This window comes from Phaethon aethereus (genome assembly GCF_964289735.1).
Source record: "Phaethon aethereus genome assembly, chromosome: 12".
Taxonomy (NCBI): Eukaryota; Metazoa; Chordata; class Aves; order Phaethontiformes; family Phaethontidae; genus Phaethon; species Phaethon aethereus.
In genome coordinates this window covers 10,729,711-10,752,783 of record NC_138588.1, presented here as the reverse complement: position 1 = coordinate 10,752,783, position 23,073 = coordinate 10,729,711, and the positions used below count along the sequence as shown (strand labels likewise).

The window sequence follows — 23,073 nt, the reverse complement described above, 5'->3', positions numbered from 1 at the left end:
CCTATTGACTTGTATTATACCCAGTGGATATATAAAAAAATAGGGTAATTGTTTTGGGAGTTTTATCAGCTCTCTGTTGATCTGGGATATTTTTGGCAGTTTCTCATGTTCAATAACCTTCCTTAGTGAAATATGAAAAAGTATTGTAATTTAGCAGATATGGTGTACAAAGACACCGTTTTTCTGAAGCTTGTTTTTTATAATCCATATGAGAATGGAGAAATGTACAATTCCTGTGCAATAAGGAGGATAAATCTTAACATATTTCAAAGTACTGAAAAATTGCATGAAAGCGTGAGGCTTTTTTAGTTTAGAGTTTTGATGAGGGATAGATTTTTGTTTAAATTGTAGACAGTTTGTGTGCTGTGTTCATGCTTCATTACAACAGAACAAATAAAAAGAAAATTACATTATCTCAAAGAAATTAGAGTAACAAAGAACTAGTGTGAGAACAAAATCTCAGTGTTAGGTTTATGGAAAAATGTTTTCTCAGAGAATTTCTTGGAATATAAATTCCTTAGCAGATAAAAATTTAGTCTTTTAAGGCTGTAGAACAAAATTGCAATTTGCATTTTTAACAGTAGCTGGATGTACAGAACTTAAATAGAAATCACGATATCTGGAAGGGTTTCTTTCAAAACCTATTTGTTTTTTTCCAGATTTGTCTTACCAGAAGATTCCACATAAGCCCACCAGAGACTTTTAGATTGTCTATAGTACAACGTCATACTTAATTTTTCAGTTTTAAAAAGAGCAGTAGGATCTAGGAAGAATTTGCAAGCAAGAAGCGTTTGTGTACAAACTGCAGTATTTCTTCAGGCAAAAAGATCTTATCTTCTGTTATACAGAGCATGCAAGTGTTACAAAAAAAAGTAGTTTGCTTTTTGCATATAACTACAAATGAGAGGTAATAATACAATGACTGATTTGAAAGTGTTTTCATGTTCGTATTTAGGGGTTATTTTTTTCTCTTCACTAACTCTAATACATCAACTGTGCTGGAGGGAGTTGCACAGCCACCTGAGAGGAAGAAATTTTTCTCATTTCACAGCTGTTCTCCGGGTGTAAATTTTGATCCAGAGGAAGCCTAATTAGCTTGACCAGAAATATGACTAATGAATGGCTTTAGCTTCTGACCTGGCAGTGGAATAGTAAGGTAGTGGTGGCCCTCGTGGTGGGAATTGTTTTTTTTTTTCTTCAGACCCCCAAATGCCCCATCTAGTGAGAAGGTGCTGACTCCATGGCACCTGGCTTCCAAATTTGGAGAAGAAGATCGGGACTCTTCCTGTACAAGTAATTCCAAGCTCCCTTGGAGTACATGCCTTATATGATGGTAGCAGTTTTGCTTTTGATTAGCTGACACACAAAAACTGATAGATATGCCACATAATTACATAGCCCCGCAGTTGAGCATGCTTCTATCTAAGTTCAAAGTGTTTTGCAGCTTGATCTAATACATGTAAATGATGCTCAGCAAATAGTTGCAGAACTAAAACTCAGCAGCTGTCTCCTTTGTGCATCCATTTTCAATAATTAATTTGGTGTCCTGTGACTTTTAATTGGGAGAGTGATGATGCTAGTTTTACAACTCCTAAATTCAATATGATCAGAACAAAAGCTTTTGTGTTCCTGAATGTGAGAATAGTAAAGCTGATCCCGATTATACCAATATGAAATAAGCTGTAGTGGTGTAAAATTTAATGATAACTATTTGAACTTCATACCAATTGCACAAGTGCTAAACAGAGGGGAAATTATCACTTCTCTGTACCTGCTGTCTGTGATGTTGCTAATAAAACCCAGTATGGTGTTGGCTTTCTTCACCTCAAAGGCATGCTTCTGACTTACATTCAACTTGTTTTCCACCAGTATCAGAGGTGTTACTCTGCAGACCTGTTTCATAGCCAGTTGGCCTACAGCCTACACTGTTGCATGGGCATATTGCATTGCAGATGCAGGACTTTGCATTTGTGTTTGAGCTTCATGAAGTTCCTGTCAGCCTGTTTTTTCCAGCCTGTCAGGCCCCACCATCTGGTGTATCAATGGCTCCCCCCAAGCTGGTGTCTTCCAGACTCTCTGGGAATGTACTCTATCCCACCATCCAAGTTGTTAATTAAATTACTCCATTATTCTCTGTAAATTGTTGATGCAGAATGTCTTGCTCTCTGAAAACCGGTGTATAGAAGTCTCAGTTGTTCTGTGACCTTCTGGATCTAACTTGATGCTTTCCTTGTTCCCTGCTGCTTCAGCAAGTCCAGTGATCCCCTTGTAAGGAGTGACTCAGTGTTACTGGAGATAGTTTCTGCGAGTGGCATCAAATTTTATCCATTCAAAATGCAGTGAAGTGTTGTAACATTTCAGCAGGGAAACCAGGACTGAACATGGGTGGCAGTGTTTGAGCGGATGCACGAAGAGGGCAAGCGGGCTGCAGCCGGGCGTGAAGGCACGCGTCTGTTGGCACTGGGAGAGCAGGCCAAGTGCAAACGCCTGGCTCAGCAACTGCAATCCTGGCAAAACCAGCAGCAGCAGCATAGTAAGCCTAAGTTTCAGACTATTATTTGAGGGAGGTGTGTGTGACCATGTATAGCCATCCATAAGCCAGGGAGAGCTAAGGGGTGCCAATGCATAAATAGTGTATGCCCTAAGACATTTACTGAAAACGTATAAACTTCCAGTGTATCTGATGAGACATTGCATTTTACAGACTTTTGTCAGCCTTCCAATGAGCCAGTGGAGGTTTTTTCTCTGGCATTATTGTTAGCGTGTGAACTTTCTACTCATTCACTTGTGTTTCTTGTTAGAACATTCAGATCTATTCTCTCCAAGTGTGGGACATTTCATTATTTTAGTTACTTGGTGCAGTAATTTATTATTAATTATGCTTTCACTGTTGAGCAATCATGCTACTTCATTGCATTTAGCCTTTGCCAACAAGTAAATAGATTATTTGTAATGAGACAGCTATGGGTTGCTACTGAATGTGCATTTTGCAACTTGAGTCTGAGAAGGATAATTCCCCTGCTGCACTCAGCCTTTGAAAAAGGATCACCATGAGAGGTTTCAGGAAACCACAGATCTGTTCAGTGCATGCTGGAGGAAGGAAACATGTGTGAGGCTGTGGAAAATGGCATTGATTATTTTAGAAATTAACATTGCACAGAAAGGAGACAGAAATTGCCAGTGTAAAGCAGCTGCACAATCTCTGATAGGCTGCTTTTCGTATTTTGTAAAAGCACCTTTCTCCATCTGTGCTCAAGGACTCCTCAGCTGTACCTGCAGAGACCCAGGCAGTGTCCCTCTCCGTGCGTGGCCTCGGGTTGCTTCTCTGCTGTGATGTCTTACAGCAGCAAGATGATGACCCACAGGAACTCACTGGTACTTGGGTTTTTCCGTTTCTGTTTTATCTGCTTTTGTGCTTCTTCTGTCAGTGCTCTGGAAGAGAAATAGTCTTGAGAAGTTTGTGAGCTGCATGGCATATTAAGCATAAATATTGTGAGTCCTACTGTAAAGCCTATGGGAATAATCGGCAGTACAGCTCTCTTTGAACTCACATTTTCCCTGAAGCAGGTCTGTTCTTTGGCTGTGTGGTAGCAGTGATATTGATGAAAGGTCAGCCACTGCTGAGCTCCCAGCTCTGCTTCATCAGCTCATCGCTGGCTTTTGGTAAGCCTGTGTGCTCCCTCCACACCTGCGTGGTTCAGGCTGTGACCGAGAAGAGGAAACCTTTGTGCAACAAAGAGCCGTGACCCATTTTCACATTATGCAAGTCTCCAGGGCCCTTTTAATTCAGTGTGATGAATTCCGTTTGAGAAGGTGCTGAGGAAGAACGAAACGCTTTATTGAGGGCAGGTTTGGGGAACGGCAGCAGTCAGTGAGCTAGTGTCATGGTTTATTTGAAAGGGTTACTCTGGCTTTGCCTGCAGTCAGACTCCAGTCCTTATGCCTGAAGTCTGCAGTGTAGGTCATGCCTTTAGGGTAGAAACTGTTTAAGCATGAGAAATCATTTTTTGTTTGCGTGCTGTAAATTCGTATCAGGTATCTTTGTCTCTCTTGAAATGAGTGCTTCAACTCCAAGACTAAGGTTACTCTTTCCTTGCACAGTTGCCTCAAATGGTTGCTGCATATTTTCTAATATGGAGTGAATTCCTGTGACTGTCAGAGATATTTATTCTGCAATTAAATAATCATGACAATTTTTTTTTGTTAAATTTATCTTTTTGCAGCTGTTCAGTGAAAAAATAAGTGGAGCAGAAGGAACAAAGTTAGATGAAGACTTTCAGGAGATGGAAAGGGTAAGGAAAGCAATGTTATGTTTTTCAATATTAAACTATTGCAGAATGAAAAATGTTTCATGTTTCAAGTGATAAAATGGTATTGTAGATTTAGCAGGGGGGAAAACCCCACCAGAAACCCCACATTTCTTCCAAACAGAAATGTGTAAGGATAAGTGTAAATTTATCCTTGAGCCTTGTCAGCTCAGCCAAGGGAGAAGAGACATCCACAAAGGCTGTTTGAGCAGGGGAAGCAGGTTCCACTGACAGCACTCAACAGTGAAAAGAAACTCGTCCAAGAATGGTGCAGAGCATCAGGAGGGGCTTCTCTCTGTGTGGGAGGTTAGAGGGAGAAGTCTTCAGTGTTTAGTGAGTCTTTGTAAATATCATGATGTTATTAATGATAAAAATGTAACTACTAGGGTCAAATTTTCTCCTGATACAGTATTCTCTTTCTTAGTTTAAATCCATGTTCAGAAATTCACATGAATTGTTGTGGAAATTGAGATGTTTGCTATTCACTATTAGCTGTTGTGTTGCAAATTAAACAGTGTTACTGCCAGTTTGTGCTTCTTTTTGTTTTTTCCTATTGTCCTTGTCTTTCTGTGTATTTTTTAAAGTTCATGGTGAACCTAGGTCACAGCTTTTATTGTTGGCAGATTGAGGAAAAAAGTCTTGTGTTGGTTTTTTCCAACATGCACTTTTGAATTTATGATCCAAACAGGTTTCTAGGTTTCAGTTTCTTTGGCTGCAGAATAATTATTTCCTTTCTCTGCATTGTAAAAGGAAAAATAATGTGCAGGCCTTAAGGGAAGAAAAGGGAAACAAACCAGAAATGTGATTTTTTTTTTAATTTTTTTTTTTAAATAATATTTTAGGAACTATCAGAATGGAAGGCAGTGAAAACGACTGCTTTAAATGGTCCTGACCCTAAGACTGTGAGGGATATGTTCAGTCTTTCGCCTGTGGAGAAAAGCAGTCTTAGTAACAACTGTTGGGCTGGCAGGAAAATTGTAGTCTAGAATGTGTAAGCTGTAGTCAACTGATGGGCTGGAAAGGCAAGACCACCTTTTGATATAAACCTTCTCTTCTCCCCAATACTACCTGCCAATAATATGTTATTGGTAAAATCCTGTCATAACTATGACATGGCTATTTATTTTAAGCTACAGTATTTATTTTAGGTAAAATTTTGTAATCAGCTAGAATAGTGTATTATGTCTAATAAAATTATAAAATTTCTAGTAAGCAATTTGCTTTTTGCTCGTTGTGTTAATTTTCTTTTTCAGAAAATTGATATTACTAATAAAGCTGTAGCGGAGCTTCTGTCCAAATCCACAGAGTATCTTCAGCCAAATCCAGGTAGGAAAGGAACAATCAGTGGTGGATTTTGCTGAACATTGTCTTCTTGCTTGGAAATCCATCCTAGGTAAATAAAAGCTAATTAGGTCATCATTGTGAGGCTTCTGGGTATCCTCGAGAACTTTACCTGTGTGTGCAGTGAACAGCTGTAAAGTTTATACGTGGTAAGTCTGATCTGGAACGCATTCGATGTGCAGCACACAGTGTATCTGGTTTACTGGGCATGTGTAGGTTGTGCATGAATAACGTTGTCTTGGACAGCTTGGTCCTGTGCTACAGCACGTGTGTTCATATTTGTGCTGGATTTCCTGGGGTGGGATATGGATCCCTAAAGTGAAGACAATGCCAACATTTTTTTTAGAGAACTAAAAAGCATTGAATTTAACTCGTATGCAGCTGCCATCAGCGGTGCCGGTGGTTTTGTAGCCATGGGGAAGAGGGCTGTTACTTGCTTACCATTTTTTGGACACTGCAACTTCTCAGTGGATTTTTGGATCATCTGTTAATAGAGGTTCTTCAAGTGTTGTTTTAAGAAACAGGAAAGGAGACATGTTTACATTTGCAGTCAGTCACAGAGTTAATCTGTTATGACCTTGATTCACTGTCCAAACCAGCTGTTGGAAGAACCTTAATTTTTTGAAAACTGTCTGAATTCATCTTTAGTCAGCTACAGCAGTGGCTTTAGAGAGCGCCATCTCTTGTGGGTACCTTCCGAGATGCACATCCCTGAAGAAGTTTAATGGGTTATGTCTACGTAAGGATGGTAAGATTCAGTCCTTTGCCAAGGCCCAGCCAGGATGTTCGAGATCAAGCTAGTCACAGTGGTCCACATTCCTCATGCCCTGCCCATGGCCGTTACTGTGTTGAAGAAGCTGTTGAGTGATAATAGTAAGGAGTAGATTGGAAAATTTTTCCAAGAATAAATGCGTGTTTTTGTCATGATACGTCCAGGATAACAATAAATTAATTTGTATGTACCACGTGATTCTGCAGAATAAACTTCTACTGCCTTGGTTACTGGAACCAAAAAAACAGGGTGCGGGGGGAAGTTCTGCAAAGCTCTCACAAGCAAGAAGAGAGAGCATGAACTTGGCTTTGGCTGTGCTTGTATCTATTCTGTCTTTGCTTTCTGCAATACTTCTAATCAAGGAAGTGAACACAAGCAGGAATATTCAAAGGAATGTGGGTATTGGTGAATATCCATGGAAGATGACAAGCACTATATATCTGCCTGGAGAAATGATGCTCATTCAGTTTGGAATAAAAAAAGTTTCCTATGACTCATATTGTTGAAATAAGATTCCATTCAACTTCTGACTATGAGGTACTGACAACGAAAAACTTATGAACCTACACACCAACGTAGTGACTTGCTTTGTGACATTGCTTGTTAAATGATTTATTGCTTTAAATATATTAGTTTTAAAAGTGTTTTTATAACTTTTGTTCTTTTTCTATGTCCTTCTTAGCATACAGAGCTAAGCTGGGAATGCTCAACACTATGTCAAAGATCAGAGGACAAGTTAAAACCACAGGCTATCCCCAGACAGAGGGACTCCTAGGAGACTGCATGATACGGTATGGCAGAGAGCTTGGCGATGATTCTATGTTTGGTGAGTTTGTGCATCTCCTCTGTGGATATTTCGGCGTAAAGTTCTTTGCAGAGTATTACTCAGTGACATAACATATGTAAATAGCTGCTGCCGGTAAGAGGGAAAGTTAAATACAGTGATAGGGGGTAGGTGATATAATTAACAAAACAAATTGCTTCTGCATATTTGTCCACCTCTACTGCAGGTGGATTTGGTAACACTATCACTGATAGTGTCTGATGATTCCTACTATTACCGTAGCCATTTTAGTTTCTAAGTTGCCAAACCTAAATAATTTAGAGTAATTCTTAGATGCACTGTATTTCTTTTAACCTTTAAGTAAAAATGGCTACCCTATATTTAAGAGGCAAACAAAGAGGAAAAACTGGATAAAAACAAACAATAACTTTGGGTGACTGTTGGTTTTTGTGGGTTTTCTTTGTTTGCTTGTTTTGGTGTTTTTTTTAAAATTATCTGGTATTTCTGTGCTCTGGAGCAGTGCATCTTAAATATGCATTCTCTTGTTTTCATGAAAATGAACTCTAGCTTGGCCATGCTACAACTCTTTGGTAAATCAAATCTTACCTATTTCCTCTCAAAATAGGCTGGTACTTCACAGACAAAATCTTGATAGAGGCCTTGCTTGCTGAGCGTGCAGAGTGTGTTGGCTTGGCTGGAATGAATTTGAAGCATTGTCACAGAGCTAATCAGTGGGTGCTTTTTGATACGGCTGGGATGGAGAGATCCAGGGAGAAATGCCCAAGAAAAGGAGAATCCTGGTTTGGGGAAAGAGACGGGACTAGGGCTCGAGGAACAGTTGTATGGGCTGGCACTACGTGCAGAAGCCAATACACAACTGGCTGGCTTTGTTACGTACTGTTGTTAATAGCTGCAATTTTATGCACAGTGTCTGTCTTGGAATACCAACAGCTGTGTAGGTGTAGGGACCTCGCACTCGAGCCCAAGTAGGTGCTGCATAGGGAAAGATGCTGCTGATACCCAAAGACTCATTTATTCTCCTCACAAAGAGTGAAGTGGCACAACTCATCTGTGAGCTGGATGTATTTGCGTTTTTGCAAAAGCAGTGGGGATACTAAACAAAACAAGGAAAGGACATTTCAAACACTGTTCTGCCTGCCAATACATACGTGCTTAATAAACTGTATGGCGATGTTAAATAGGTGGTTTTAAAGAAGCGGCAACAATTTTGACCAAAAAGAGGTTTGGCAAAAAAACCCGCAGTGTGTGTGAGCGTCCTGGTTTTGGCTGGAAACTGAAGCTGTAAAACATGATTTTGTGATTAAGAAGTTACTCACTTCTTGTGTATTTAGTAATATCGCAAAAGTTGTACAAACGAATCGGCTTGGTTTGTAGTCCTCAAAGTGGAGGAGGTTTGTAACCTATGCAAATACAGTAGGGAAAACAATTTTGTTTTGGTTTTTTTTCGCCTAGGGCATCAGGGAGAAAAACAAAGTATCCTTCGGAATGAAAATTTTCCATTCTGGTTTTTTGTAGGGGATAAGCCAGTGCATAGCTTGAGTTATTTTTTTACTCTTCAAGGCCTTGCAGCTAATACAAAGATAACTATTTGAAATTGCTGTTTCATGAGACAAATTTTCTGGTTTTACATATATCAAGATATAAGTAGCCTGTTCTTTACCATAGGCCTTGCACTACTGGATGCTGGTGAGAGCATGAAGCAAATGGCAGAGGTGAAGGACTCACTTGATATTAATGTCAAACAAAATTTTATTGATCCTCTACAGTTATTGCAGGACAAAGATTTAAAAGAGATTGGGGTAAGTTTTCCGGACTAAAGCTTCACTTGTCAATAATCAGAGTCAAGCAAACTATAGTTCCCTGAGGTATTTTTCTTGAAAGCAATAAGGTAAATAAATTTTACTGCATTTGAGTTTGGCTCTAGCAAAACAGTGATGATGAAATCTGCTTAAAATCAATGCCTGGCTATTTCTTATTTGTTTAACTTACTCAATTTGCTATATTACTTGTACATTCAGTACAAGAAGGACAGTGAAGAAAATTATATAAATTACATTATTTTTCTGGTATTTTATTTTAACTGCCATTTTTATTAATTCTTAGGAACATGTGAGTGGGCTGTGATTTACTGCGACTGATTATCCTATCTTGCTGTCTCTGTCAGTCTAAAGCTGTTTATAGTGGAGGATGAATATAACTGTTGAAAAAGGCTATTCAGGCCAATCACGAAATTATCTGAAAAGTGCTGTAAAATGTTGTAGTGTCATATGCCACTACAGGAAAAATATCGGAAGCTGAGGAACACATTTTTAACCTTTAGCGTTAAGTTTTTCAGTGCTTCTGTTTACAATGTGACAGTTCAAAGAAAGCCAGGCAGTCTCTGTCTGAGCCTGTTGATTCCAATAGACTTGGGTAATAAGCAAGGTAAAACCCTGATGAAATGCAGAAATGAAGGTTTTATTTGGCTTTACATAAATGGATGTGGAAAGCATAGCAAAAAGATAGTAATAATGTCTTGATGTCTGTGGCTGTCTCCTTTGATACATAAGTTTTCAATTGTAGTTCATCCGAACTGATGAAAAGAAATTGTTTGACATTGGCCTTAATGAGCATTTTGTACTGTCACTTTGAGTCCATTCTGTAAATGGGTCAGTCCCATGATTTTTAGCAGCAGAAAAGCTTGTGTAGTTATACCACATAGAAGTGTCAAGTTGACACCTCAGAAGGAAAGCAAGAATACAAGATTTGTTGGAGCACTGCTTATGGAATGAGAGGGGAAAATAACCCTTTAACTTTTAGCTGTCATATAGCAAACAATTCAAGAGGTAAAACTGAATTAAATGTAGAATATGAACACACATATATTTAGATTGAATCCTGCTTCTCATTTAGACAACCTGAAATGAGTTGGGTACCTAAGTTTAGCAAATCAAAGTAGCCAATTCCCCAAGTGTTAACAAATGGCTGTTTATTTAGACTCTATGCAGTTTAAAATTACACTCATGTATACAGTCCTAGACTTACCTGATGTTGCCATAGATCAAAGGGATGGACTGGATAATATCTGAGCCTTGTACTGCTTTGATACTGCATATCTCTATGTTTGCACCCATAACTGAAACATCCTTAAATCACAGTGTGTTTGTTTCGACCTCCTCATATGCGTTCTGTCTTATCTAGCATCATTTGAAGAAACTAGAAGGACGCCGTTTGGATTATGATTATAAAAAGAAACGTCTTGGAAAGATACCAGATGAAGAAGTTAAACAAGCAGTAGAAAAATTTGAAGAGTCAAAGGAACTGGCTGAAAGAAGCATGTTCAATTTCTTAGAAAATGATGTAAGTCTGTCCTGCGTTTTTGCTTGCTGCAGTACATCCAGGAGGGCGGTGTGTGTGGGATTGAATAAAGCATGTCCCATTCTTCCTAGGAGGTAAAGTATGAAAGCAGAAAGTGTGCCTCTTTCCTCTTTTAATCTCCTGTCAGAGAGGAACATAATGCACAGCAGTGAATGGGAGAACTCCAGAGTTCAGGAATTTCTTCTAGAGATACAGTGGCTCAGACAAGATTGTCACAGACGCCTTAAGTAGTTTTATAATCTGTGAGCAATGAACTATTTGAGAGTAGAAGGCAGTTTGATCAGTGGGAGGGAGAATGTTGCGAGGTTAACGTAGTCACAGACCTGCTGCTGAAACTATGAGCAAGGGTATGTACCTTGCACTTTCTGAATTGTAGCTCACTTACCCAAAACTTTGCTGCTGATTTGAAGTCTCTGGATGATTTTACCTCTGAAAAATCATTATTACATTACTGTTTGGCTCTGAAAATTACTCCATAGAGTTTGTTTGTGGCTTGGGCTCAGTTACCTGGACTTTGGCTCAAAGTCCCAAGTCTATCATGAAATTATGTCCAGCTGTTGTCATTCAGGATAATCCTCTCTTCTGTCAACACAAAGAGGAATAGCAGGATGAGCTTTCTCCCATGTAATCATGGAATTGTAGGAAAAGAGAGCTGAACCTATCTGGGACTATTCCAAAGCTTTCTCTTCTGTAGATGCAGCATCACAGAAAACACACTTAGAAAGTAAGAAGTGTGCTGTCCTTTGTGAGCAAACTGCAACAAGGAGGAACTGTTAAGTGGGAATACTTAACTGCAAGCAATTTCTCCCTCTATGCGCACCTGTGTAATGGCCAGTTATAAACTAGCCTGTAGGTCCTAAACTGTTTGTGAGTGGGACACATTTGTTATAGCAGTATATAAGTCAGTAAGCCTCTTGCTTTCCATGAGGGCAGCAAAAAACGTAACATCCTTAATCAACAATTTCAGTGCACCGTTCCAGTGTAGGCTCTACCAATTGCCTGGTTGCAGTGTATGTGTGTTATAATTCTGCCTTGCATAAGCAGCTGAGAAATGTTTTGGATGGTGTTTATCATTAGTCAGAGCACCAAACTGAGGATAAAACAGTGCATGGATTTAGAATGGTTTAACTGAGCCACTAGGGAGCTGATGAGTTACACATTCTAGTATAACTAATTCTGCCTTTGGGAGAGTGTGAACTTGATGTCCCTTTGACATTTTTTTCATACCCACTTTCTTTTGTTTCTATTTAAAGAAAACTCTGTGCTCATTCCCTTCCATTTTCCATGCTGACCCAGTCTGTCTGTCCTCCTCAAACTTCGTATTACAGCCTTGTTGTCTAACCCCAGACTGCCTCGCTGGGTTTGCAGAGATCTTAACTGCAATCACTTCCTTCCCATCCTTTCCAGTTCCCCGAATGTCTCCCTTTCTTGGTCCCCTTGCCCTGCAATCTCTGTTCTCTGAGCTCTGATTCCCAGCCATTTTGCCAGGTGACTTTCCCAGACTCAGTCCTGATCCACATCTATTTCTTAGGTTTTTGCACAGCTAGTTCCAGACCTCCCACATAGATACAGTTGCATGCGCTTCTTATCAGATCCATCTTCCTGCCTTTCCCACTCAGCCAGTCTCAGGCTCCTCTTGCTAAGTGGCTTTTTTAGTCCCTCAGGCTTCTCTGGCTTTTTCCCAGTCTTTCTCTCTTCTCCTAATCCACAATTCCATATACCTCCTAGCTCTTAGTCATCTTGTTTGGACAGTCCTTGTCTATCCATTTTCTCTGACCACGCCATCTGAACCCCAGGCGCTTTGTGAGTTGTGCTCAGCTGGTTTATGTTACTCTTTTTGACTGTGATGGAATTGTACCAGCTGTTGATTTGGTTCTGTGCGTTTCATTTCAGTATGCTATGTGACAATGTTTGGCTCTCTTGGAGTCCTGGCAGAATTTCTAATAATCTTTTTAACCAAGGAAAAGCAGGCAAAGTATAGCACAAAATTGCCACAGGTCCATTAAACATTCACAGAAAGTTTACTTGGATACCTTCATGTGATCCAGTGTCTGAAGACATCACAACGGAATGGAAACATGTTTGACTTCTTGGGGTCTGTCCTCTTAATGCTGTCTTAAAGGAAGAGGACAAATAAATCTCTGTTACTGCTCCATCCCCAGTACAGCTTGAACTTAAAAGTTTGTGTTAGGGGAATGAGATTGTTACCACATGAATAAAAATACTTTGTTTTTTTTCTCCTTCACATTCTCCCTTTCCTCAGCATTCATATTTTTGAGTGATTGGCTGATACGTCTTAAATCCAAGTAGATAAATCGTGTTTCATTTATTGGTTTATAAATGCTGCCATCTAGTGAGGTAAGTCCAGATCATTTCAGAACTGCAGTTTGTAAACATTGTTAATAAACACTAATGGGTCTGAGTCATAAGAGCTGTCACAGTGTGGTTTCTTCCAAGGTTGCTGATCAGAAAAGCCCCACTTTCACCTGCTAAGGGGTCATGTCCTTTTAACTGTTTCAGGCTTTGGTGTTGACAGACAGCTGGCTTGAAAGTTGAAAGCAAAAGAGATTTGCACATTGTGAAAGGAAATGACTCAAGGACCCAGCCCTGAGTTAGTGAACTAGAAGTTACACTTCAGTTTTGTTCAATTTCCAACTGGCAGTTTCTTTGATAGAATCACATATGCTCTTTTTCAATAGCCTCCACAAGGTATCATGGTCTTTTGAGATATCAGGTCTGTTTTGAATGATCTGTTTGTTTATCCTTCAGCTGAATGTACTGCAGGATCCTTACAGCTATTTTCCTTTCTATGTTTCAGGTAGAACAGGTTAGCCAGTTGGCTGTGTTTGTAGAAGCAGCACTAGATTATCATAAACAATCCACAGAAATTTTGGAGGATCTGCAGAGCAAGCTGCAAAACCGGTAAGACTGAACCCATCAGACAATTATGAACCTCTTTTGCAGCTGAGGTTCATGAATGTGAAAAGTCACTGAAGCAACAGATCTTGTAGCACCATCTCACAGATGTACATTTGCTGCGCGCTGTGCCTTACTGGACTTCATTGCTTTAAACCGTTGCCACCTGGCAGCTTCTTGCTGTGCCGTGAGCCTTTAATGTAATGCAGGATCTGCCCAGAGAGCTTTGAGTGTGTGCAGAATTCCTTACTTGCATCTGTGGAGGTTAATCAGGACAGCCTTTGTTTGTCTGTAGGTTTATTTAAACCTGCATGCTTTGAGTTGTGTTTCGGAGGCTTTGCTGAGAAGTTGACCTATTTTCATTGAGATTAAGGGGTATAACAAAATTCTGCAGCAGGGTAAGGAAATAGCCAGCTGGCTAGGAACACAGCTGTGGTGTAATGTGCTGATGAAAGGCCAAGATACTTTGTGTCATCCTAATAGAAGAGAAAAATGCTGCTGTCATTTATTTGTTATATGTCACTCAGAGAACCAGCAGAGAACAGGAGACCTGAATGACTTGAGTATCACCATAGAGTCGGCCAACGCTACAGTTGCAGAGTTGGGGTAACTGTTTGGGGCTTTGCAGGGTGGACGTGGTGGCTGTGAACATTGCCATAGGGGTAGCTGTGTCTGTAGCCACCCTGCACCATCCCAGCTGGAGAGGCCAGTGAGACAAGGAGGTCTCAGCTGGGCCACGTGCACATACAGGAAGAGATACTAAGGTGGTTGTGCTGACCAAATGGTTGTTTCCCATTATCCCTAATAAAAAGGCAATGTGTGAGATGCAGTCCCTGGGCCTCCATCCTGGCTCAGTTTCTGCATATGTCATTTGCAGTTGAGCTTTACAGAGAGCTCATTCCTGGAACTTCTGCTGAACTCAGTGGCAGCTGTGTATGCTCAGCACTTCTCAAACTCAGGCTGTTAAGCTTTATGCCTCTGTCAGCAGGACCAAAGCATTAAATAAAATAGGGACTTTTGTAAATTCAAATACTGCATAAGAATTGAGCAGCTTTTAGTGAATAAATACACCCTCGCCCCAAAAAAGCCTGAAAACAAAACCATCAGAAGGTGGTTGTGGTTTTTTTTTCCCCCCACCTGTCAAACACCAAAGCACTGAAACTGAGTGGAAGCTCCATAAGTATTTCTTCCTTCAAGTATATCTCTTGCCTGTCTTCTCTGTTCCAGAATAAATGTAGCATCTAGTCGGCCTAAGCGTGAATTTAAGCCAAAGTCTGTAGTAACTGCAACTCTGGAAATTGGTGATAATCAGCACCACAATGGGATTGCCTATAGTTCTTCTATAAAATCATCAGGTAAGACTATGGCCACAGAATTAATGCATCAATAGATGTTTTGCCAGATTGTTCCTTGAGGTATTCCTTGCACCATGAGAACAACGTGTCTGTGAAGCATCAGTATCCATGCATCTGACTCCGGTTTGTTTCCCAGATGAATTGTGAAGCAGGGTTCCTCTTAACAGTCTCTCACCCATCTGAAATTTAGGTGTGTCATTTTGCTTGGCCTTTTGGGTTCTCTGTATCGCCACTGAGGGTGGGAGGAAAGAGAGGGGGAGGCGTTTGCAGAAAACAGTTCATTTCTTGCAAAGACAGATGCCTAAGGTGGTGTGTGAAATCACTCTCTGGAATATCTCCACATTCTAATTTCTCTCCACAGTTGATGAGACCATAAATGATCGGTACAAGATCTTAACTATTAGCCATGTAAAATTCAGAGAGATGATTCCCACCCTTACTGATTTTACTAATATATTTTACTTTACTGTCCCCTAACATATGCACCAAAGTGTGTGCATTTATGAACTGAAGTACTTGGGTGTCTACTGGTGTGGGAGTGGGATCCCTTCCTTTGATTAGGCCCTGATTCCACAAAAAAAAATCAACTGTTAAAAGCCCTTGAGAGCTGTGTCAATGATAATTAGTAAAGCTACACTATTCATTGAAATAGCTTTTCCTTATCTTATGAATAAAATTATTTTGCCCTATCTCCTTAATGGCTACAGTGCATGATGAGAGAAGACCAATTAAAAACAAACAAACAAAACAAAAAAATGCACAAAAGACAACAATAAGCAAAGAAAAGAGAATGAAAAAGCCAAATTTTTCCATAAACATTGTTTGTAAGGAAAATAAAGAGAAAGCAGTGAGCCAAAGGTTCCCTTCTCAACTTGGCATGGTATCTAGGATCTTTTTCTGAAGCTGCTTTTTTTTTTTTTCCCCTCACTCTCCAATTTCATCTTCCCTCCAGTCTTGTTCCTTTTTAAAGGTTGTTGGGAAAGAAATGAGAGAACTAAAGGTGAAAGAATAAAGCTTGGAGCTGTAACTTCATGCACCTTCTAATGTCTCTAACTTTCTTGCACTCTGCTACAAGATGAAGCTATTACACAACCCATACTGAAGGGGATTTGCAGCAGTTTGGCAGCATAAATCTACCTGGCAAGATCTTAATCCTCGATTTGTTTCTTTTGTGCTTCAAGCTACTTGAGGGTGTGTTAGTGAAGCTCCCCATGCTGCCCGATTGCTCAGAGCAGTTTTGTGTTGCAGTCAAACGTGGGATTGAGGGATACAACCCCCTCTTTGCACACTCCTCTCAGTTCAGACCACGAGTTCCTAAGACATGGGATGCAAGGACACATTTCATTCAAAGCACTGGGGATGTTTGCAGTTATTTTCACAACACATCTGGATGAAAGTAGCAAAAACATACAAAATTCGGTATAAAATTTCTAGGCCTATATCAATTACTTGTCAAATTATATAGACTTTATTTTTTCTGCTCTATCTGTGCAGTGCAGAAAGGAGATTCAGATTCAGCATTTGTATATAAACTAGTGTGTCAAACCAGAGATAACAGAGCACACATTACAGTGTGTTATCATTGCCATGAAGCAATTGATCCAAGGTGTCCTTTAAGGGCAATCAGTCCTGCCTTTGAGAGGAAGACAGACTAGATGACTTTTCAAGGTTGCTTCCAGCCCACTTAGTTGAAAACTGGCTTTTTTTTTTAATGAGCTAAAAATCAGTGAATGAAGTGAAAAATACATGACCACTGATCACTTAGATAAGGAGTGAGCCACTTCCATTCATTGATTCCATTCAGGGACTATTGCATCAACTGCTTGCATATCACAAAATGATGGGATTTCACTTACTGCTTGGCTCACTCAGTGCTGTCAGAATGGAAGAGAAATAAGCACGGAAGATGAAAAGGAGAAATGGGATATATTTAATAACTGTTGCTATGCTTAGTGCTACTAATAATATCAAAAAGACAATCTATCATGGTTTTTTCCTCCTGAAGAAGCTATGGGTGCTGTGCTTACATCCCCAGCAGGTACAGTCATCAGTGAAATCATTGTTCATTGTCATCTTTTTCTTCTTGTTCCATACTCAAAAGTTACCCATATGGATTTCTGTGGAGGAGCAGTGGGGTCAATATGCCCTGCTTGCAAATGAGGAAGCCTTTCTGTTCCTGTTTAAAACCAGAATTGTGAAATGGTTTTAGATTTATGATCTGTGGTGTTTTTGCACTGGTGAGGCTGCACCTTGAATCCTGTGTTCAGTTTTGGGCCCCTCACTACAAGAAGGATGCTGAGGTGCTGGAGCGTGTCCAAAGAAGGGCAACGAAGCTGGTGAGGGGTCTGGAGCACAAGTCTTATGAGGAGCGGCTGAGGGAACTGGGGTTGTTTAGTCTGGAGAAGAGGAGGCTGAGGGGAGACCTTATCGCTCTCTACAACTACCTGAAAGGGGGTTGTGGCGACGAGGGTGTTGGTCTCTTCTCCCAAGTAACCAGCGATAGGACAAGAGGAAATGGCCTCAAGTTGTGCCAGGGGAGGTTTAGATTGGATATTAGGAAAAATTTCTTCACTGAGAGGGTGGTTAAACATTGGAACAGGCTGCCCAGGGAGGTGGTGGAGTCACCATCTCTGGAAGTGTTCAAAAAACATGTGGATATGGCACTTTGGGACATGGTTTAGTGGGCATGGTGGTATTAGGTTGATGGTTGGACTTGATGATCTTAAAGGTCCTTTCCAACCTTAATGATTCTGTGATTCTGTGCTTCTATGAAATGTGAACCAAGCGACTCTAAGCAAAACTGCTAAATATTTTAAGGTCTTCATGTAATAGGGGGGGAGAGAACACCACGATCACCCCCTTTTTGTTTAGAAAATGGACCTCTTCATCCTATGCAAACAAGCACTTCCATGTTGAATTTCCCCTGTGTACTGGTTTTGGCTGGGACAGAGTTAATTTTTTTCATAGTAGCTAGTATGGGGCTGTGTGTTGGATTTGTGCTGAAAACAGTGTTGATAACACAGGGATGTTCTAGCTGCTGCTGAGCAGTGCTTACACAGGGTCAAGGCCTCTTCCGCTTCTCACCCCACCCCACCAGTGAGGAGGCTGGGGGTGCACAAGAAGTTGGGAGGGGACGCAGCTGGACAGCTGACCCCAACTGACCAAAGGGGTATTCCATGTCATATGATGTCATGCTCAGCATATAAAGCTGTGGGAAGAAGGAGGAAGGGGGAGATGTTCAGAATTATGGCATTTTGTCTTCCCAAGTAACTGTTAGGCACAATGGAGCCCTGCTTTCCTGGAGATGGCTGAACGCCTGCCTGCTGATAGGAAACAGTGAATTAATTCCTTGTTTTGCTTTGCTTGCACACGCAGTTTTTTCTTTAGGTATTAAACTGTCTTTATCTCAACCCATGAATTTTCTCACTTTTACCCTTCTGATTCTCTCCCCCATCACACCATGGGGGGAGTGAGCGAGCGGCTGTGTGGGGCTTAGTTGTCGGCTGGGGTTAAATCGCAACACCCTGTTTACACATTGACCCTATCAAAATATAAAACACTGAATTTCTCTGATACTGTCACTCAAGGTAAGTAGTATCTTAGTACTCAGCGAACCCATGGAAATCAACAGGACTGGCCAAAGCTAGCTGTGATACGTTCAGCACAACTGCCATAATGCAGTTCTGAGTGTTGAAGTGGCTTTTCCTGTGTTTCACCATAGCTTTTTAAGTATAAGCTTCTTGGAACAGAAATACTGTTTTCCTTTGTACAGTCCCTAACACATGGAGGTTATTTACTAGTAATGACTTGCACACGCTTGCAGGGCTGATTTGAGTTTCTAGATTCTCAGAAACCTCATTTTAATGTGAATTATTTAGCTGCTTTGATTAAGTACAGATAACAAATCTGCGTTTTTGTTCTAATTCATTGTTATTAATCAGCTGAGGCTATGAGCGTCATCTGACTCCTTTTAGAACTGCCTTTAAATGCTGTGTTATGTCATGCCTTTCATTCTTCTTGTTTGTCAGGTTTGACTATGATATGAAATAAATGGGTCTCCTTGTCACATGCTGGATTTTAACACAGGCATCTAAATGTTCACTCACTTCAGCTGTGAGACTTGGATTAATTATCTTAGCAAGCTTCCAGTTTGTGATTACTAAAGTATAATTTTTCTACCATACATATGCAACATGGTATATGTTAGGTGACAGAGGAGATGCAGGTACAAGCAGTAATTTCCTCTGGGGAAAACAAGGAAACAAAAAACCAAACCGCCATTCAAGGCATTCTGCTTTCCTTCTGTAGCACTCCAGAAATCATAGGTAGCTTCTTGCTTAGCCCGTGTTTGTTTGAGTGGTCTAGAGATTAATGACAAGTCATCTTTGAATGTGACAGTGAAGTGTGGCAGTTTAGCTCCACAACTGGTGCAATGGAGGAGGTGTGCATGGTGTTGCAAATTAACATAAACCCTGTTTGCAGAAAAAGTGCAACTTCCTTAGCTTCAATCTCTGCAACAGAAAGGATGTGCAAGTATTTAATAGACAGGACAAGTGTTGTCAATTCTGTGATGTTAAGCCGTGTGTGTTGCAGACTGTCAGGCAGTGCTGCCCCCATTACCTTTGTCAGGGAAGCTTTGTCTCGTTGGATTATACAGTAGCAGCAGCTGCCTGACTGTAATGAAGACTTTGACTGATCCTACAGCCTGGAGTGAAACCAGTTGTACTGGCTGTGACCATTATTTAAAAATCTTTCCAGGCTCCCAGACATGTCTTTTCAGTTCTTTGGAGCTTAAAATGAACCAAATGTGATCCATCTCATATCAGGTACCTTACTGTCAGAAATTAACTGGCTTGCAATAATAAATTAGCCTCAGTGGAGCAGCTGGTGAAAGCAAGGGGCTTTGTCAATTATTCAGAGCGCTGCCTTCTGCCATTGATGGTCCCAGTGAGCTGGTACCAGTTCTACCTTGGCAAAGCCTGAAGATAATTCTGCTGGTTTTGACCACACTCAGTGCATCTTTGTTGGGAAACTGTGGCTCATTGTTTTTTCTGCTTGGACTGTTCCAGCAAAAATATATCCAGAACCAGGATATATTCACCTATATCATTTTATTAACTAGCTGTAATTTAGTTTGTTCTTGTAAAACTTGGTCACTACCCCATGACTTCCACAGGCAGAGGACTAGTCTCGTGCTGTTACAGCAACGTTCTGGGGAGGTGTGCTGAGGGACATCTCTGTGTTGACAGCGTTCTTCCATTCTTATAAATAAAAGTTCTCTTCTATTGTTATAAAGGATAAAACATACCCACAAAACAGAAAAATAATACCTACTTCCCAGTTTCAACACCAAATTTAACCTCCTCCATTGTATTATTGTCAATTAAAAAGATGCTCTCACCTGTTCTCATTTACTGACCACCAGAATAGTTGTCAGCTGGTTTCCTTAAGAGACTTCTTGTAATTCCTTTTAGTAAAAAATGCCTCAACAGTTACTTTTCAATAGCTTCCCACACATTACCATGATTAGCAGCTTATAATGCAGTTTTGCATGCCTTTTTAATGTCTTAGCTATTATATCTCTCTTGTATTACCAATTGTGTGCCGAGTTATCCAGACAAAAATGATTCTTCAAGGTGCTTGTATGATTAGCATGTGCGATAGCTGGGAGAGAGTCAAGACTAGGATATTTTGAGAATTGTTGCAATGTTGCAAATAGGACAACCTGATCAACTTAGTATTTAAGAGGTTTAACTGCTTTAATGTAAGTTCTAGAGTGTTTTAGAGTTGTCATGCTGTAATGTGTTTTACTACTGTTTACATGGCAGCAGCATGAAATCTTTTCTGCTATTCTTCCTTTATAAATACATTTCAAATTACCAGACTTTTACTTGGATATGATATATGTATTTTAAAAAATCTCTTATGGCTGATCTTCAGTTGAACCTCTGTCTAGTCCTTAGCCACAGGGCTAAGCCCTACAATTTGAACATTTTATTTGTAATCCAATAAGATTACATTATATTAGAGTAAGTTGTTGTTCATTAATATGAAGGTATCCATACCACAAATCCAAGCGAATTAACACCCTTGCGTGAGAATATCTTTAAAAAAGGTGATTGCGTTTACAAGGTTAACTTGTTTTGCTAATAGTGATTCTGGTTTTGTACTTTCATTTATGTTTATATTTACTTGTTTTCCTGTAAATGTATGTACTTACTACTATGTTTGCATATGGTACCATCAATATTCTAAAAGAGTAATTTGGAATGAAGATCTTTATAGCAGGGCAAACAGCGTAAGTCATAAGAACAGCCAGATACTGTATTGGAAAACTGTTTTCATCTGTAAAAAAAAGTTGACAGGCACCACTGCTCCTAGCATAACCTTTGCTTTAGCTCAGATGAAGGATGTGTACAGCAAAGGATTTGAACACACGAACTTGGGAGCAGTAACCCAGAAATTACTGTCGCGGCTGAAGTGAGGTGAGGGTGGGAGCCTTCACACAGGAGCAGCTGGAAGCCTTGTTCCTGCAAAGGCCTGTGTAGCATGAAAATCCGGGTGGCTGCCTCCAGTGTGCGTGGGACTGACCCTGAGCCCCTGCCCTCTGGTAGGTGTTCGGCAGTAGCAGGGTGCTGCGGTACAGTTTGTTGAAGTGATTACTTGCGGCTTTTCCTGTTGACTGTTCTACCCTTCTAGTCCCTCTAGCCACCACTCCAAAGAGACCACACTGATTTTGACAACTGTGATTACTCGAACTATCAGTTTGAGAGTAACATCCTTTTGAAAGGGAAGGCAACTAGGGATGAAAATAGAGTAGCATCTGAACTTAAGGGAGAAACAGAAGCATGCTTTAAACTAATTATCACTGGTATTCTTTTTTTAATATGTAGCAGGACCAGCTGTTAATGGATGAGGGCAATGGAAAAGCTGTTGGGGGGAATTGATGACAGCAGGACTATGTTTTTTGACCCATTGTTTTATGCTTAGGGGCTGGTGGGGTGCTGTGAAGCTCTATTAATGTGTGGGTTTTTTTCTGTCACTGGGGGCAGGTTCTTCAATGCATATGGATCAGCCTTGCTGCCAAGCTCTCTATGACTTTGAACCAGAAAATGAAGGCGAGCTTGGGTTTAAGGAAGGGGACATCATAACTTTGACCAATCAGATTGATGAGAATTGGTATGAGGGGATGTTAAATGGAGAGTCTGGCTTCTTCCCCATTAATTATGTTGAAGTGATGGTTCCCTTGCCTCAGTGATCGTGTCATTCAAGCTGTGAACATGATTTCATGACTGAAATGGATTCACAAATGTTCTGTCAGTGTGGCATTCTGTGAAAGCCTTGCTATTTGACTGACTTACTGACTTTTGTATGCGTCTTTTTAAAATGTATTTATTTTATATTCAAAAAAATTTTACCTTCCCTGATTCCATCAACCTGCAAAAAAACCCATACCCAGTTTTTTTGCTTTGTGCCTTGAAGATCACTGTATGAAGCGTTTACTGGTAGCTCACTGTTGCTCCAAAAATCCGTTTCCTTGCTATTATTGTATGTGGATTTTTTTAATCTTTGGCTGCAATGATTTTACTATCGAAAACCATTTTTAAAAATACTCTAAGTGAAGCTAACTGTAACCAGTTCTGAAGTTACTGATGTCATTGAGCTCTCTTCATCTATCACACTGTAATTTATTGTGAGCAAGTTAATCCATGTTTCACATTGTATGTTGACAAAAGGCAAAATGGTTGTTGTCAATATTATGATGTTGTTGTACTAAGTACAAGTTCTCAGCATTGAAAATTCCTCTAATTTACTGACCAAACTGAATAAATACTTCCATGGTATAAGAACAGTGGTTGCTGGTTATATTCCTATAGCTCTGGCATTTGTTTTTGATCTGGAGGTCACTTCTGCTAAATAATATATCAGCTTTCAGTGCAGAAAACAATGCTACATTAAAAATGCATTAATAAAGCCAAAGTACTAGTTTTAGGACACCTCAGCTACTAAATTTTAATAATTTTGTCTAGCATTTGTAATGTCTGTTAAAATCTTCTAGCAGGAAGATAGAGAACTCCTTTGAATTAAGTACACACTGATCCTAGCTGCACAGGGTTTATATAGAACTCCCGTGAGAGTGATAGGTGGGTATCACCGGTGACTGCTGCAAGCAAATGAAGGGTTAATACACTTCTGCTTTTTTATTTGAAAGAGATGGAG

At 40.1% G+C, this 23,073-nt stretch overlaps 1 protein-coding gene across 2 annotated transcripts in view; it reads left to right on the top strand.

Annotated features, from left to right (window-relative positions):
* The window catches only part of SH3GL3 (SH3 domain containing GRB2 like 3, endophilin A3), a gene marked incomplete at both ends in the record, with an annotated part of 56,898 nt that extends 34,787 nt beyond the window's left edge, over positions 1–22,111 (top strand). For both annotated transcript variants that reach the window (XM_082005278.1, XM_082005277.1), the window contains 8 exons: positions 4,224–4,292; positions 5,561–5,633; positions 7,103–7,246; positions 8,891–9,024; positions 10,406–10,564; positions 13,401–13,504; positions 14,726–14,853; positions 21,906–22,111. In XM_082005278.1, the coding sequence (XP_081861404.1) occupies positions 4,224–4,292; positions 5,561–5,633; positions 7,103–7,246; positions 8,891–9,024; positions 10,406–10,564; positions 13,401–13,504; positions 14,726–14,853; positions 21,906–22,111 (1,017 nt within the window). The remainder of the gene's footprint in view (positions 1–4,223; positions 4,293–5,560; positions 5,634–7,102; positions 7,247–8,890; positions 9,025–10,405; positions 10,565–13,400; positions 13,505–14,725; positions 14,854–21,905) is intronic.
* Positions 22,112–23,073: the final 962 nt, after the last annotated feature.